Source organism: Doryrhamphus excisus, unplaced genomic scaffold, assembly GCF_037039965.1.
Source record: "Doryrhamphus excisus strain RoL-2023G ecotype Guam unplaced genomic scaffold, RoL_Dexc_Guam_v1.1 HiC_scaffold_24, whole genome shotgun sequence".
Lineage (NCBI taxonomy): Eukaryota > Metazoa > Chordata > Actinopteri > Syngnathiformes > Syngnathidae > Doryrhamphus > Doryrhamphus excisus.
In genome coordinates, this window is record NW_027621862.1 from 1,321,239 (window position 1) to 1,337,451 (window position 16,213).

At 39.7% G+C, this 16,213-nt stretch overlaps 1 protein-coding gene across 4 annotated transcripts in view; it reads left to right on the top strand.

Moving 5' to 3' along the window:
* The window catches only part of LOC131109867 (calcium-activated potassium channel subunit alpha-1a-like), an 84,378-nt gene that overhangs the window by 59,369 nt on the left and 8,796 nt on the right, over nucleotides 1–16,213 (top strand). For all 4 annotated transcript variants that reach the window (XM_078788735.1, XM_058062310.2, XM_058062311.2 and 1 more), the window contains 11 exons: nucleotides 311–421; nucleotides 494–599; nucleotides 687–769; nucleotides 1,552–1,777; nucleotides 1,845–1,954; nucleotides 2,021–2,089; nucleotides 2,200–2,286; nucleotides 2,520–2,596; nucleotides 4,388–4,420; nucleotides 6,420–6,513; nucleotides 14,410–14,533. In XM_078788735.1, the coding sequence (XP_078644861.1) occupies nucleotides 311–421; nucleotides 494–599; nucleotides 687–769; nucleotides 1,552–1,777; nucleotides 1,845–1,954; nucleotides 2,021–2,089; nucleotides 2,200–2,286; nucleotides 2,520–2,596; nucleotides 4,388–4,420; nucleotides 6,420–6,513; nucleotides 14,410–14,533 (1,120 nt within the window). The remainder of the gene's footprint in view (nucleotides 1–310; nucleotides 422–493; nucleotides 600–686; nucleotides 770–1,551; nucleotides 1,778–1,844; nucleotides 1,955–2,020; nucleotides 2,090–2,199; nucleotides 2,287–2,519; nucleotides 2,597–4,387; nucleotides 4,421–6,419; nucleotides 6,514–14,409; nucleotides 14,534–16,213) is intronic.

The following is a 16,213-nucleotide window of genomic DNA, read 5'->3' on the forward strand; positions in this document are numbered from 1 at the left end:
ATCATGTTTATATTTTTATGCTTTTAATAAATAAATTAAACCCATTTAATTTCATTTTAAACTGCATTTTGGGTCATCTAGAGCTCTAAAGTAAGTAAAAATAAGAATGGTCAGTTTGCTCCTGCAACAAAGGACAAATGGCAGTTTGTGGATGATGTCATAATCTCATCCTTCATCCTTCTTAATCCACTGTGCTCACTGAAAACATGGCCGACCAATCACCTAAACACAACAAACCCTGATTGCTTCTCATGTCCACCTCATCATATGACGCGTGGCCGTCACTGACCTGTGTCCACTTCCTGTTTAGACACATCGTGGTGTGCGGCCACATCACGCTAGAGAGCGTCTCCAACTTTCTCAAAGACTTCCTACACAAGGACAGGGATGATGTCAATGTAGAAATCGTTTTTCTCCATAAGTAAGTCCAAAACATCATGATTTATTATTAAAGGTACAACTTTTAAAAGTACAACTTGATGTTGTATTGCAGTATTTCCCCTAATCTTGAGCTGGAAGCCTTGTTCAAGCGCCACTTCACACAGGTGGAGTTTTACCAAGGGTCCGTCCTCAACCCTCACGACTTGGCCAGAGTCAAAGTAAGACGCTCGCCGTTCGTTAACGCCATTTCATTGATGCATTCATCCATATTTTTTTACTTTTTTAAATTTTTTATTTTTCCTCAGATTGAATCCGCAGACGCCTGTTTGATCTTAGCTAACAAATACTGCGCTGACCCCGATGCCGAGGACGCCTCCAACATCATGAGGTTTGTCCTGTTGATCAAGAGTCATGTGATCATATTCATGTATACACACTAATGGAACATTATCAAAGTCATGCAAGTGAACCACGATAGAAGCATTATGAAATTCACTAACATATCGTCACAAAATATTGATGTATTGACATTGATATATCCATATTGAAATGTTAATATATCAATATCTAAAGGTTGCTGTATATCAATTTAGAAATACTGTCAAAATATTGATATCAAACTGTTGCTATATCGATATCAATCAAAATTGTATCAAAATTGAAATGTATCTGTATTGAAATGTTGGAGTAGCGATATTGCAACATTGATGTCTGGATACTGAAGTGTGACTATTGATATTCAAATATCGAAATATTGCCATATGTTGATAATGTTAACCATTGGTAGGGGCTGATAAAACAAATAATGTGTATAAATATATAGTATAAATTTGAAGAATTAATAAAAAAAAATACTAAATATGAAAAATAAAAAATATTAAGTTAAAACAAAAAATAATACATAATTTATATTTTTTAATTTGTGTACATAATTGAAAAATAAATATTGATTTTTTTTTTTTTTTATGGACACAGTGATGCTCAAAGACCTTAGCACAATTATGTAGTTTGGTGTTCTTCAAGGAACAGATTTAGGACCGTTACTGTTCCACTGGCGTTGATGTTTCTGTACAAAATGCTGATGAAACTGTAATTTACGCTCACAGTCGTGATATCTCACAGCATGTGGTAGAGAAGCTTACTAACTTATGGTATTTTCATTTTTATCAGAGTGATCTCAATCAAAAACTACCACCCGAAGATCCGCATCATCACCCAGATGCTGCAGTATCACAATAAGGCTCACCTGTTGAACATCCCGAGCTGGAACTGGAAGGAGGGCGACGACGCCATCTGCCTGGCCGAGCTCAAGCTGGGCTTCATCGCTCAAAGCTGCCTGGCCCAGGGCCTGTCCACCATGCTGGCCAACCTCTTCTCCATGAGGTCCTTCATCAAGGTACCGGACACAAGCTGCGACAGTCGGGCGCTTTTGTGCCGTGTCTTGATGCTGGCGTTATCTGCAGATTGAGGAGGACACGTGGCAGAAGTATTACTTGGAGGGCGTGGCCAATGAGATGTACACAGAATACCTGTCCAGTGCCTTTGTGGGCTTGTCATTTCCTGTTATTTGCGAGTGAGTATTTAGTAATACTACAAGTGTTTGAACTCAAATGAACAAAGTCGTTGTCTTCTTCTTCAGACTTTGCTACGTGAAGCTGAAGCTGCTGCTGATCGCCATCGAGTACAAGTCTGATCAGAGGGAGAGCAGGTACATGACCATTTCTTTTTGGAATAAAAGGAACGGAAAACATTTTATAAGAGTAAACATGTTATGAAATATTAGTGATTGATTCGTTGTTTGAATTGCCTTTGTGGCAGCACCCTGATCAACCCTGGCAATCACGTGAAGATGCAGGAGGGGACGCTGGGCTTCTTTATCGCCAGTGATGCCAAAGAAGTCAAAAGGCAAGAAGCTTTTTTTTACTTTACATCACTTTACTATTTAATGGTAATTGTGCTGAAAGCATTCACACATATGTTATTGTAGTCGGCCATTTTTCATCTATTTATTCTTCTAATTACTCCTCATTTTTTCTCCATTCAATAAGTTAAATATGCTAATATCAGAGAGCAATAGTATAACTGTGAAAATGGCACATTCTGATTATTACATAGTTTTCTTTGTTTTCCCTCCACAGGGCGTTGTTTTACTGCAAAGCCTGCCATGATGACGTCACCGATCCCAAAAGGATCAAGAAATGTGGATGCAAAAAGTGTAAGTCAGCATTATTTATTACATTTGTCATCATATTAGTCTTCATTTATGTCATAGTACTTCTTCTAAATAGAATAAATAACGTTACAAATGACTTAAATTCATAATATCACACAGAATGTGGATTACCGTTAACACACTGACTTGCTTGATATTGTAATACACCTAATCACCACTAGATGTCACTAAAGTCTTTGAACAAACTGCTTTTATGATGACACAAGCACACTTACAGTAAAGATGCAATTCCCACTAAAGATACAAAATGTCTAGTATTTACATTATTTACTCACATATCTTTTGGAGTATTGTTATTTTTAGGAACTAACACCACTACTGCTACTGCAGTACTATTAAAACTAATACATAATTGTTTAGATCAATTATATTATTTCAAGGCCAATATGAGATAGTAACACACCATACATTTGAGTAAATTGTTGTAGTTTATGTTTTTTTTCCCCACTAAAGTGTCATTATAAATCTGTTTTAAATGTATGATGCTGCTATATCAGTAGAAAATTACTTTATTGCAATATGCTCTAGTATATTTTGTTCTAGTATATTTTTGTTCTTTCCAAAGACATTTTAGCACACAGAAATCAAAGTATAATCTTCATAAATGGCTTTAATTCCTCAATGCTGAATGCTTTGTATGTTGATTGTGTTGTCTTGGCAATGAGACAAATATGTTGGTTGTAATTCAATGATTACACAAGTAGCGTCCCATTTGTGTCATAATGCGAAGTGTCGTTGTGAGAAGGGTTGAATATTGCACAAAAAAAACTCATAGACTGTCATCCATTTTTAGCTGAAAAGCCTCATGATGGCGTGTGTGTAGCGTCTCAGGGCGTTTGCTAGCTCGAAGCCCGGGTGTAGTTTATAGCGGCGGCAGCAGCTGTTGACAGGACGCGGGGAGGTGCGGCGAGCGAGGCCCTTATGCGGCCTGACGTGGAAATTATGTTTGCATTTTCATTTTTTGGAGTGCTACCAGTTGCATGAAACTCAGACTGACAGTTCCTAACCACCAGGCAGCCAGTGCGCCCCCTCTCCCTTCCCGTCCTCCTTTTTGGTTGGCGGGACAGATGCTAGCCTGTTAAGTCGTGTGACTCTGCTGGCGCCCGCCGATTACAGGCGACAGATGCCAGGACCGGCGAGGTCGCTGTTTGAACACTGCTGTCACTGGGTCGCCTACAGCAACGTGCGTGACCTTTTGTGTGTAGAGTATGGGGGGGGGGATTTTTGGGGGAGGACACAAGAAACAATTTACCGGATATGTTGACTCAAAACACCCTGCGTTGGATGTCATAGAGAAATAATGCTACTCTCTCAAGGAGGCTGGTATGCTAGCTGTATTAAAATTTGAAATGGTGGAAAAGTAACAATTCTATTTACTGTATCTGACTTTTTAAAATTATTTTACAGTAAATTAAAACAATTCACAGTAACCTATTTCATAGTTCATACATTTCACAATAATTTAATCTACCAAATCTAGCTAGCTTGCTACTTTACTTGCATGCTAGCTAGCCCACTCTCTCATTAGTCGAAATAGTTCTGTTTACAAAAAAGTAATTTAAATAGCAGAAAAGCTGACTTGTTTGTGGCTTTTTACAGCAAATAACTTCGAAGTTAACATAAATATAACAATGTAGCAAGGTGGTTGTTTGGGCAGCACTGAATATACAGTCTCAGTGTCATGTTATTATAATTATAGAGCTTGTTTAATTGCACCTGTCGCCATTTTTGTTGTCACTACCTTAATGTATTTATTTTCTTTGATATTCTCAGCTAAAAACACCTACAATGGATACATCAAATCAAGTAAGTGTGTATTTTTTCTTCTTAATTCACTCACTTCCTGTGTCGCGTCCACTTGTCATCATTGTGTTGTTTGGCCTCTCTGCAGGCAGAGGGCGCTGTTGCATCATAAAGTAGTTGGTGGGAACTAAGACACAAAAACAGACATGATGGGGGATTACCGATGCTGAGTCATGTTTGAAGAGTAAACAGGAGGTATCCTGTAGAGTACAAAAAAAAAAAATAGGCTGAGTCTCTACTGTTTGTATTACGGCTTCCTTGCTGCTAATCCACATTGTCATGGTTCCTGCAACACCTGAAAGCATACTTATTAATTCATGCTTGATGTTACAAAAGCCAGTGTACATGCTGTCAAACGGTTAAGTGGTGTTTAATAAAAATGAGTTTTTATTCAATTATTTAGCTATTACCATTCTTGTGCCACAGAGAATTAAAAGCTTTAATGATGATAAGATGTTTTATTTAAATAGCGCGGGTCTTATTCGCATCACACTGAATCAAATGCAGGCTAATGTGATGAAGAATTTAAAATGTTTTGTTAAATTATCTGCCAAAATGACATTATAGTACTGTGCTATTGAGTCAATTAAAATGTTTTTTTTTTTTTTTTTTGGAAGATGCAGGATGTTCATGTAGCATCATGCAAGATGACACGCTAGTTTAGCCAAATATTAGCATGTTAGCTGTCACCGAGAACGTGTATTTTATTCATCACACACGTATCACACACTGCTAACATGCTCCGGTGTGACACCATAATGGAAAAGGGCGAGGGTGGGGGCAGCTGGGGGGGGGGGGGGGGTGCGAGAAGCTCCAACAACAACAATGTCCGCTCACATCTTCTTGCCGGCCTTTTCAATATTTCATGTCTCACAGCTGACATCTGCACACGTGGCCTCATTAGTCCACACGCCGCTGCTGGTCTGGCTACTTCACAGGTCCGCTATGTTACCAAGTGGAGCCTGGGGCGTCTTCCGATGCCCCCTGGCCAAGAAAAAAACCCACCTGGCTCCACCTGGGCCCTGTAGGAACTAGGAAGGCCCAGAGTGGAGGCTTGGACCAGCAAGTGGTCGCACTGTTGATGTTGAAAGGAAATTATCAGTATATGCCGATCACATGATTTTTTTTACAGAAAACATCCGATACCGATACGACAAAGAAGCGAGCGAATGAACAAACATAAAAAAAATGACAAACCCTCATGTCCTCCTTCACTACATCCATAAACCTCCCTTTGGTCTTCCTCTATGCCTCCTACCTGGCATTGACTGTCTCTCCTCTGGACATGTCCCAACCATCTCAGTCTGGCCTAAAGGACTTTATCTCCAAGGCCTCAAACATGTAATGTCCCTCTGATGTACTCATTCCTGATCCTATCCATCCTGGTCACTCCCAGTGAGAACCTCAGCATCCTCATCTCTGCTACATCCAGATAACATGTAATGTCCCTCTGATGTACTCGTTCTTGATCCTATCCATCCTGGTCACTCCCAATGAGAACCTCAGCATTCTCATCTCTGCTACATCCAGATAACATGTAATGTTCCTCTGATGTACTCGTTCCTGATCCTATCCATCCCGGTCACTCCCAATGAGAACCTCAGCATCCTCATCTCTGCTACATCCAGCTAACATGTACTGTCCCTCTGATGTACTCGTTCCTGATCCTATCCATCCCGGTCACTCCCAATGAGAACCTCAGCATCCTCATCTCTGCTACATCCGGCTAACATGTAATGTCCCTCTGATGTACTCGTTCCTGATCCTATCCATCCCGGTCACTCCCAATGAGAACCTCAGCATCCTCATCTCTGCTACCTCCAGTTCTCCACTTCCTGTTTTTTTCCTCAGTGGTACTGTCTCTAGACCAAACAACATGGCTGGTCTCACCACAGTCTTGTATACAAGCAAATAAACTCACTAACTATAACAAAAAAGTAATCAAACTAAACACTTCGTAAGTAACTACTATGACGAAACAACAACTCCTTTGTCGTTGCAGTCGAAGAGAACCAACAGTCGGTGCTGTCGCCGAAAAAAAAGCAGCGCAACGGCGGCATGAGAAACTCCCCCAACTCCTCGCCAAAGGCACTAAGGTAAGGACACAGTAGAGCTCTTGTAGAAACACCATATTGTCGCGTACAGTACATACAAGCACAGTATTCACTCTGCTAAATGACGCTCTGTGTAAGCTTGATAGCTGCTAACTTTGTTTGGTGCCAAGTATCAAATGCTCTGTTGGGGTTTTGGAAATGCTTCCTGCTGGGGGCGAAAACAGCTTTGACAAGAAATGGGCCTGAATATTAAAATAAATATTTAAAAAATATATATATACTGTGTAAAAAGAGGCAAAAATGGAAAACGGTCCCCCTTATAGCAGCTTATTTGTAAAGAAAAATAAAGGATGTGAAATAAATATGAATAAATAACACAAAATAGTAATCACAATAACAAATAACACTTATAAATAATAAAATATCAGTAAATAACATTTATATGTTCATGGCTAGATTATTGCTTTCCACGGCATACAAACAAACGATACGATACACACGTCGGTGAGATGTTCTTGGCATCCAAGAAGCGCACGCGATGGTGCGCCAGTCTCCGCTGGCCTGTTTTCATGGTAAACCTGCCAAGAGGTTTGAAGTGACAAGCGCAGACTGGAGCTCTTAAAGCGGCGTGGCACTAATGACAGCGGCAGCCAGTCAGAGAGCTTCCACAGGATGGATGGCCCCGGGCTATTCTTCTCTTGTCGGATCCCACCGAGCCGCTTTCGGCACGTGAGGCCGCAGATTATATGTATCCGCCAGCGTCATGAAAGGCGAATTCAAATGCTACCTTGCTTTTATCTTGTCCCGTATAATTACATCGCCACTTATTGATTCGGAGTGGAGATAGTGCTGTTCTTCGTCACAAGGGGCGATAATTGGCATTGTCGTTAAGTGGCGGCGTCATCAGGATGGAGGCTGCGAGGGGAAAACGTTCCCTTTGGCTGACGCTGCAGCTCTTCGCTTGGCTTTTTAGACAGCAAATCAACAAAGGTTTTACACGTTAAGACGATGACCCACATATCCTAAATATAAGCTGAACTAGCTTACTAGCAAACTGGATGAATAACAAACCAACAAATGAGCAAAGTAACTAACTAATTAAACAAACAAACAGACAGACCAACAAATAACTGCAAACAAGCTAACTCACGAGGTCGACTAAACAACAAACAATGTGCTAGCAACTAACGATGAAGTTAGCATAAGTTAGCAGAAGGCGAACTAAGTGAATAATAATGCAATTAGGTAAACTAACATACTGGGAAGAACAAGCAAGTGAACAAACTAATCAACAAACGGGCAAACTAATTAAGTAAATTAACAATATAAGTATCGAGCTACTTACTTGCCTATGTAACCGTGATAAACTCGTCGTGGACATAACAACAACAAACTAGCCAGAAAAAGTATTTTTTTTTTTATTATTTTACCTTTGTGATATAGTGAAAATGCTACTAAAATTCCAGTATTTTTCCAGAGTTTATTCAGTTTTTTTTCTTGATTAGAGTACAGCTTTTTTCTCTTAATATTTTCAAATTATGTTTTTTTTTACATTTTTATTGTTTTAACTATTTTATTTCAACTTTCTTCTTGTAAATTTTCTTCTCATATTCTTAACTATATTTCCATAATATTTTGGCTTTATTCTCATAATATTATTACTTTTTCTCTCATCTGATTTTTTAAAAAGTACACATTTATTCTTTTTGTTTGTCAAATTATGTTTTTTTTTTAACATTACATTATTTTTCCTCTTAATATTACAAGTTTATTCTTGTAAAATTGGGAATTTTTACTCATTGTATTCCTGTGAATATTGTCATTCATCCAGGCCGTTGTATTCCCAAAGTATTCCCATTGAAGTGATCGCCACTGGACTCTTCATGTTGTCATAGAAGGTGTTTCGCCTCTCATATTCAAAGACTAGCTCTAGCATGAAATCTAATCTTATTTACTCTCTAAAGGAGGAGGCGGGTCTAGACAGGAACGCTTTAGTTCTCCAGTGGTGTCAAATTCCGATCATTAGGGTACAATGGAGTGGTATCTTCCCTTTAGAGTACGACTTTTTTTCTCGTATTGGATTTAGATTTTCAGAATGTGCCATGGGGCCAATAAAAGAACAAACTATGAGCTGCAAATGGCCCCTGGGTCGCAATTTGGCCACCTGGTATAACTAATAACAATATAGGAAAGTATACAAGCATTCTACTCGGTGATTCCATTTGACTTTTTCCAAAGCGTTCCATCATCTATAATCCGTGGCCCCCGAAGCCACCAACTAAAATGCTAGCGACACTAGAACACGGCGTGTACTAATGCTAATATGATGTAGGAGCTGCGCTGCCTTGGAGAAGGATTGTCTGATGTAGCCTTAGGGTGACTTCACCGCAACAACAAGCGAAGCCGAGTGTGTACTCATTCAATCAAACGTGTATCTACAGAGTATGTGCGGCCTGCAGGCCTTTGTAAATAAGTAATGATCGGCAGATCGGCTTTGCCTTTTGAAGAGCCAGACTTTGACAGTTTGCATGATGGCGGAGGTTGGATAGGATAGAATTCCGTGCAGGAGCGGGAACATGCCAGCTTTATACGTCGCTGCAATTTCATCCCTCATTTACCGCACTCATGATAAAGATGTTGATGGTCCTGCTGTCTGCAAGTTCCAAAGTCAAAATCAACCCCTGAAAGGGTGACAGGACTCTCCTTAATTGTCCCGTGTCGCACAGCGTTTGGCCAGACGGCGCTGCGCCCGTCACGTGCACGTCACGTCCGCCTGCGGTGCGGAGTAGTGACAGGCCGTCATGGCTAACAGTGAGCGATCGCCATGCTGGCGGAGTGCCACCTCGGCTGTCATGAGCACGCGGGACGAGTGATGTGACAGCGAGCCAGTGCTCAAACGTTGGACTTCTGATGAAATATGTATCCCGAGTCTGAAACGACTAAATGTGTTTACCTTTATTAGTCTTATGATGGTGATGGTCACAAAGTCGTAATTTACTAATAGCAATGCTATGTTAAGGCTAGTCAAAGGACCTACTGATATCTAGCATAACAGGAATGATGTGCTGTTGTTAAGCACCTTTTGGGAAAAAAAACACTCCTAAAAGACCCTTCTTATGATAGGCAAACTTTGCTGTTTTTGGGAATCTGCTGTAAAAATCAATCAAAGAGCCTCAAACTCATTGACTGCCAGCCATTCTCAGAGAAGAGCGTTTTTGGGCATTTTTGCTGAACTTTCCAGACCCACAGAATATCGAGTTTTAGGACTACATAAACATTTAAACTATGTCAAGAAACTTTAGACTCTTTTTTTTCATCAGGAAAAAAAAGCTTGTTTGTCGCCTTTTTGGGTTTTACAGAACATAGGGTGGTTTTAGAGAAAAAACACCAAATTTTTACCAAAAAACCTGAAAATTAGTTTAATAGCAATGCTAATGCTATGTTAAGGCTAGTAAAAGGACCTACTGATATCTAGCGTAACAGGAATGATGTGCTGTTTTTAAGCATCTCTGAAAAAAAACACTCCTAAAAGACCCTTCTTATGATAGGCAAACTTTGCTGTTTTTGGGAATCTGCTGTAAAAATCAATCAAAGAGCCTCAAACTCATTGACTGCCAGCTATTCTCAGAAAAGAGCGTTTTTGGGCATTTTTGCTGAACTTTCCAGACCCACAGAATATCGAGTTTTAGGACTACATAAACATTTAAACTATGTCAAGAAACTTTAGACTCTTTTTTTTCATCAGGAAAAAAAAGCTTGTTTGTCGCCTTTTTGGGTTTTTACAGAACATAGGGTGGTTTTAGAGAAAAAACACCAAATTTTCACCAAAAAAACGGAAAATTAGTTTAATAGCAATGCTAATGCTATGTTAAGGCTAGTCAAAGGACCTACTGATATCTAGCGTAACAGGAATGATGTGCTGTTTTTAAGCATCTCTGGAAAAAAACACTCCTAAAAGACCCTTCTTATGATAGGCAAACTTTGCTGTTTTTGGGAATCTGCTGTAAAAATCAATCAAAGAGCCTCAAACTCATTGACTGCCAGCCATTCTCAGAGAAGAGCGTTTTTGGGCATTTTTGCTGAACTTTCCAGACCCACAGAATATCGAGTTTTAGGACTACATAAACATTTAAACTATGTCAAGAAACTTTAGACTCTTTTTTTTCATCAGGAAAAAAAAGCTTGTTTGTCGCCTTTTTGGGTTTTACAGAACATAGGGTGGTTTTAGAGAAAAAACACCAAAATTTTACCAAAAAACCTGAAAATTAGTTTAATAGCAATGCTAATGCTATGTTAAGGCTAGTCAAAGGACCTACTGATATCTAGCATAACAGGAATGATGTGCTGTTTTTAAGCACCTCTGGAAAAAAACACTCATAAAAAGACCCTTCTTATGATAGGCAAACTTTGCTGTTTTTGGGAATCTGCTGTAAAAATCAATCAAAGAGCCTCAAACTCATTGACTGCCAGCCATTCTCAGAGAAGAGCGTTTTTGGGCATTTTTGCTGAACTTTCAAGATCGAGTTTTAGGACTACATAAATATTAAAACTTTAGACTCTTTTTTTTTTTTCATCAGGAAAAAAATCCAAATGGAGAATTTTGGGTTTTTTACAGAACATAGGGTGGTTTTAGAGAAAAAACACAATTTTCACCAAAAAAAGAAAAGAAAATGAGCTTAGTCTACAGAGACGCAAATTCAAGCAGAACGGTGACTGACGTACATATTTTTGGTTTAGCGACACCTCAAACATCTGAACAGTTGTTTGTTTCTACGAAACAACAAAAACAACACAGGATTTTGATGACAAAATAACTCAATTTATTCACAGATGTACAACATAACACAAAATAATTATATATTTGTGTGTGTGTGTGCACGCGTACGTGTGCAAACATGTTTTTCAAAGAGCCTTTATATGACAGGAGCACCCTGCTGTTTTAGGAATCTGCTCCAAAGATCTTGTATTTGACAGAATTTGTATTACATACTGTGCTGTTTTTAGCAATATGTTGAAAAAAGGCAAGTCAAAGATTATATATATATGACAGGAGTACTCTGCTTTTTTAAAATACCTACTGCAAAAATGCTAGTCAGTAGTTGTAGTAGTTCCCAAACTATCCAAGCTGTCTTCGGGCGAGAGGCGGGGTACACCCTGGACTGGTGGCCAGCCAATCACAGGGCACATATAGACAAACAACCATTCACACTCACATTCATACCTATGGACAATTTGGAGTCGCTAAATTAACCTAGCATGTTTTTGGAATGTGGGAGGAAACCCACATAGAGATAGCCGAGGGTGGAATCGAACTCGGGTCTCCTAGCTATCTTTTATTCCTTTCCTTTTTTGTCGTTATGTTTTCAATTCTTAGATATTAATTTCATATCAAATTGAAGGGGAATGTTTAACAATATATATCATATCTAATATGTAAATATCAGCTGATTTGGGCAGCATGTGCATGTTTGGGTGTGTTTCCTGTGATTTCCAAGTGTCCGTGAATGCAACATTTGTTAGAAAAAGCTAGCTCAGCACTGATAGCAGTTTACCGGAATCTTTCCATGGTGTCCCAACGCAAACAGAACATGCTTAATAGTATCCGAAATACACAAAATCACTCTTAATGCACAAAATCATCATCAAAATTGCTTATTTGTTGATATGATGCACACAGAACAAGGAACTTGATAGAGAGAGATCCTTTATTTAAAAAGGAGGCACTCTACGAAAAAAAAATCCTCTATAAGGCAGTAGCACGCTTCTGCAAAGATCCTGTATATGATCGAAACGCTGCTTTTAGCATTTTAACAATATTTCCATGACTTTTTTTTTTGTGAAATCCTCCAAGTGTCATGACAAACCATCTGACAAAGACAAGGTTATGAGGTTATGATGTCAATAAGAGCCATTCTTCTGGGCCAGCAGACGTTTTTCATCGGAGGCAATAACAATGTTTGTCTTTGTATGTCCTGCTTGACTTATTGCTGGCGGAGCTACAGGGAGAGAATCGAATAGCAAATCATTGTGCTGCATTTTGTTCGAGAAACATCCATACGATGTAAAGTATTCCAAAATAACATATAACATATATAAATAATATTAAATGTATTGGTTAGATGAAAAGTAGGACACTTGATAGGTGAGGAACAAGGAGGATGTCACATTGTTGCCTTGGGGGAGGCCTTGTTTGCCTTGGCTTTGGTGCAGCCCGAGGGATGCTAGTTTCAGCCGACACTTTCATGCATACTTAACATGATACTTAATGTTAGCATGGTTCCACAGGAGCCCATATGGACCTTTCTAAAAGGTTTTGGACAGAGACAGAAGGCTGCTGTCTGGGCTTTTCACCAAGATGACGTCTCGTCCGTTTGATGTGAAGATCGTTTGATATGCAAATGGTACTGTGTTGCTCCCTCAGCTGATAACCGCTGTCCTCTTTTACGCAACTTAAAATATTAAAATATAAGAACATCTCCATTGTCATCATGGCGGCCCTGAATCACCTACCTAAAGATACCAGTATGCACTTTTGGGGGATTTTTGCGTTCTAAAGAGAAAAAACAGCTAGCATGTGGGAGCTAACAACGAGTATTTTGGGGAAAGTAGTCTATAGTCTCACAAGACAAAAGTGGAACTATTTTGAAAAGCTGTGAAAGTCACGCCGCATTTCAGAAAAAGAACATCATACCAATAGTAAAATGTGGTGGTGGTAGTGTGATGGTCTGGAGTAGTTTTGCTGCTACCGGACATGGAAGACTTCCTGTTATAGTAAATGAAACCATGAATTCCACACATGGACAAGTGGTTAGCATGGGTTAGACCTGGGTTCGAGTCTATGCTTGGGCTTACACGCTGTGTGGAGTTTGCATGTTCTTCCTGTGTGTAGGTGACTCCAAATTGTCCATAGGTATGAATGTGAGTGTGAATGGTTGTTTGTCGATATGTGCCCTGTGATTGGCTGGCGACCAGTCCAGGGTGTACCCCCCGCCTCTTGCCCGAAGTCAGCTGGGATAGGCTGCAACCCTAAAAAATATACCAAAAAATAGATACCAAAAAATCCTGAAGGCAAATGTCCAGCAATTTGTGACCTCAAACTGAAACCAAGAACAATGGTCCAATACGCACCAACAAGTCCACCTCTGATTGGCTGACGAAAACCAAAATAAAGACTCTGGAGCGGCTTTGTCAAAGTCCGGACCCGAATTCTATACAGCTGCTCTGACGTGACCTGAAAAAGGCGCTTCATCCTGGAAAAACCTCCAGTGTGACTGAATTGCAACAATTCTGCAAAGATAAGTGGACTGAAATTCCTCCACAGCGCTGTAGGATACTCAACGCAAGTTATCGCAGACACTTGATTGCAGTTGTTGCTGCTAAGGGTGGCCAGCCACTTATTAGATTTATTTCATCACTGAGCCACATAGGTTTGCAATATTTTTCTCACTTAATAATACAAAGTTTCATTTAAAAACTGCATTTTAAATGTGACAAACATGCAAAATAAATAAGCCGGAAGGTTATTGATGCGTTCCGATATAGTGAGGGAGTGATATCTGAACTGCAATATAGCAAAAAAAGACGACTGTAGTGCGTTTTAGTCAAATCCTAAATGATATCACCTTAGGGTTTTTACATGATTTTACTGTATTTACAATGCTGGGTCCGCTTTTGAGGGTCAGGGCGGTGACATTGGCGTTTAAACATTAATGCCCAGTCAGTTTGAGACACAAACACGATTGGGTGAATTGCTAAAATATTTAGAGTCTGGCCTGTTAAAGCTTTTACAGCAGACAACGCGACGTCAAAAGCTGCACGCCGCTAAAGGGTGGCCCGTAATTGCATCTCCGTGCTGTCACCGTTCAAATGTCACATTTCGCGTTTCATTTCTACGGCCGCCCTGATGGTCTTCGTTGTGTTCTTTTTACATTTGCTCAGACACGACCCTCTCCTCATCCCCGGCAGCGAGCAGATTGAAAGCATGGACGAGAACGTGAAGAAGTACGACTCCACGGGGATGTTCCACTGGTGCCCCTCCAAAGACATCGAGAAGGTCATCCTGGTGGGTGGAGGTCATAACGCTCGCCTCATTTGTTCCAGACACGCCACGTCCCGAAGCGCCACGAGAGGGTGACAAGGCGCCTCAGCACTCTCTAATGAGCTGTTTGACATGTCGTTTGCTACACGGACGCCCGTCTTCTACTCATACGGACGACTTCTTTACACTAGACGTGCCACAAAAGAAGCTTGTCAAAGATCCTCTATGTGGCAGGAGTTCTCTCTCCTGAAACAAATGGTCATCAGAGATCCTCTACTATATGGTATCAGCGCTTTGCTATTGATGAGGATTATTGACAAAAAATAGGACTCAAAGATCCGCAACATGACATCAATTCTCTGCTGTTTTTAAGGACCTACTGAAAAAAATTACATCATATGAAAAATAGTGCTGTTTTTAAGGATCTACAGAAAAAGCATTGGTCAAAAACCTCTTTGTGATGAGGTGCTCTGCTGTTTTGTGACAGGGATGCTCTGCTGTTTTTAAGGACCTACGTCCTGAAAAAAATTACATCATATGAAAATAGTGCTGTTTTTAAGGATCTACTGAAAAAGCACTGGTCAAAAATCCTCTTTGTGATGAGGTGCTCTGCTGTTTTTTGTAATTCCCTACTACAAAAACACAAGCCGCAGAGACTGTACAAGTAGTGATGCTGTGCTGTTTTTAAGGACCTACCTCCTGAAAAAAATTATGTAATATGACAATAGTGCTGTTTTTAAGGATCTACAGGAAAAGCATTGGTCAAAAACCTCTTTGTGATGAGGTGCTCTGCTGTTTTGTGACAGGGATGCTCTGCTGTTTTTAAGGACCTACCTCCTGAAAAAAATTACATCATATGAAAATAGTGCTGTTTTTAAGGATCTACTGAAAAGCACTGGTCAAAAATCCTCTTTGTGATGAGGTGCTCTGCTGTTTTTTGTAATTCCCTACTACAAAAACACAAGCCGCAGAGACTGTACAAGTACTGATGCTGTGCTGTTTTTAAGGACCTACCTCCTGAAAAAAATTATGTAATATGACAATAGTGCTGTTTTTAAGGATCTACAGAAAAAGCATTGGTCAAAAACCTCTTTGTGATGAGGTGCTCTGCTGTTTTGTGACAGGGATGCTCTGCTGTTTTTAAGGACCTACCTCCTGAAAAAAATTACATCATATGAAAATAGTGCTGTTTTTAAGGATCTACTGAAAAAGCACTGGTCAAAAATCCTCTTTGTGATGAGGTGCTCTGCTGTTTTTTGTAATTCCCTACTACAAAAACACAAGTCGCCGAGACTGTACGTAAAAGGGATGCTCTGCTGTTTTTAAGGACCTAAATACTGAAAAAAATTACATCATATGACAATAGTGCTGTTTTTAAGAATCTACTGAAAAAGCATTGGTCGAAAATCCTCTTTGTTACAGGGATGCTCTGCTGTTTTTAAGGACCTACCTCCTGGAAAAAAATTACATCATATGAAAATAGTGCTGTTTTTAAGGATCTACTGAAAAAGCATTGGTCAAAAATCCTCTTTCTGATGAGGTGCTCTGCTGTTTTTTGTAATTCAATACTACAAAAACACAAGCCGCAGGGACTGTACGTGACAGAGATGCTCTGCTATTTTTAATGATCTACTACAAATATGTTCATCAGAGGCCTTTGAAATGACAGGAGTACTATGCTGTTTTTAAGGATCGACTGAAAGA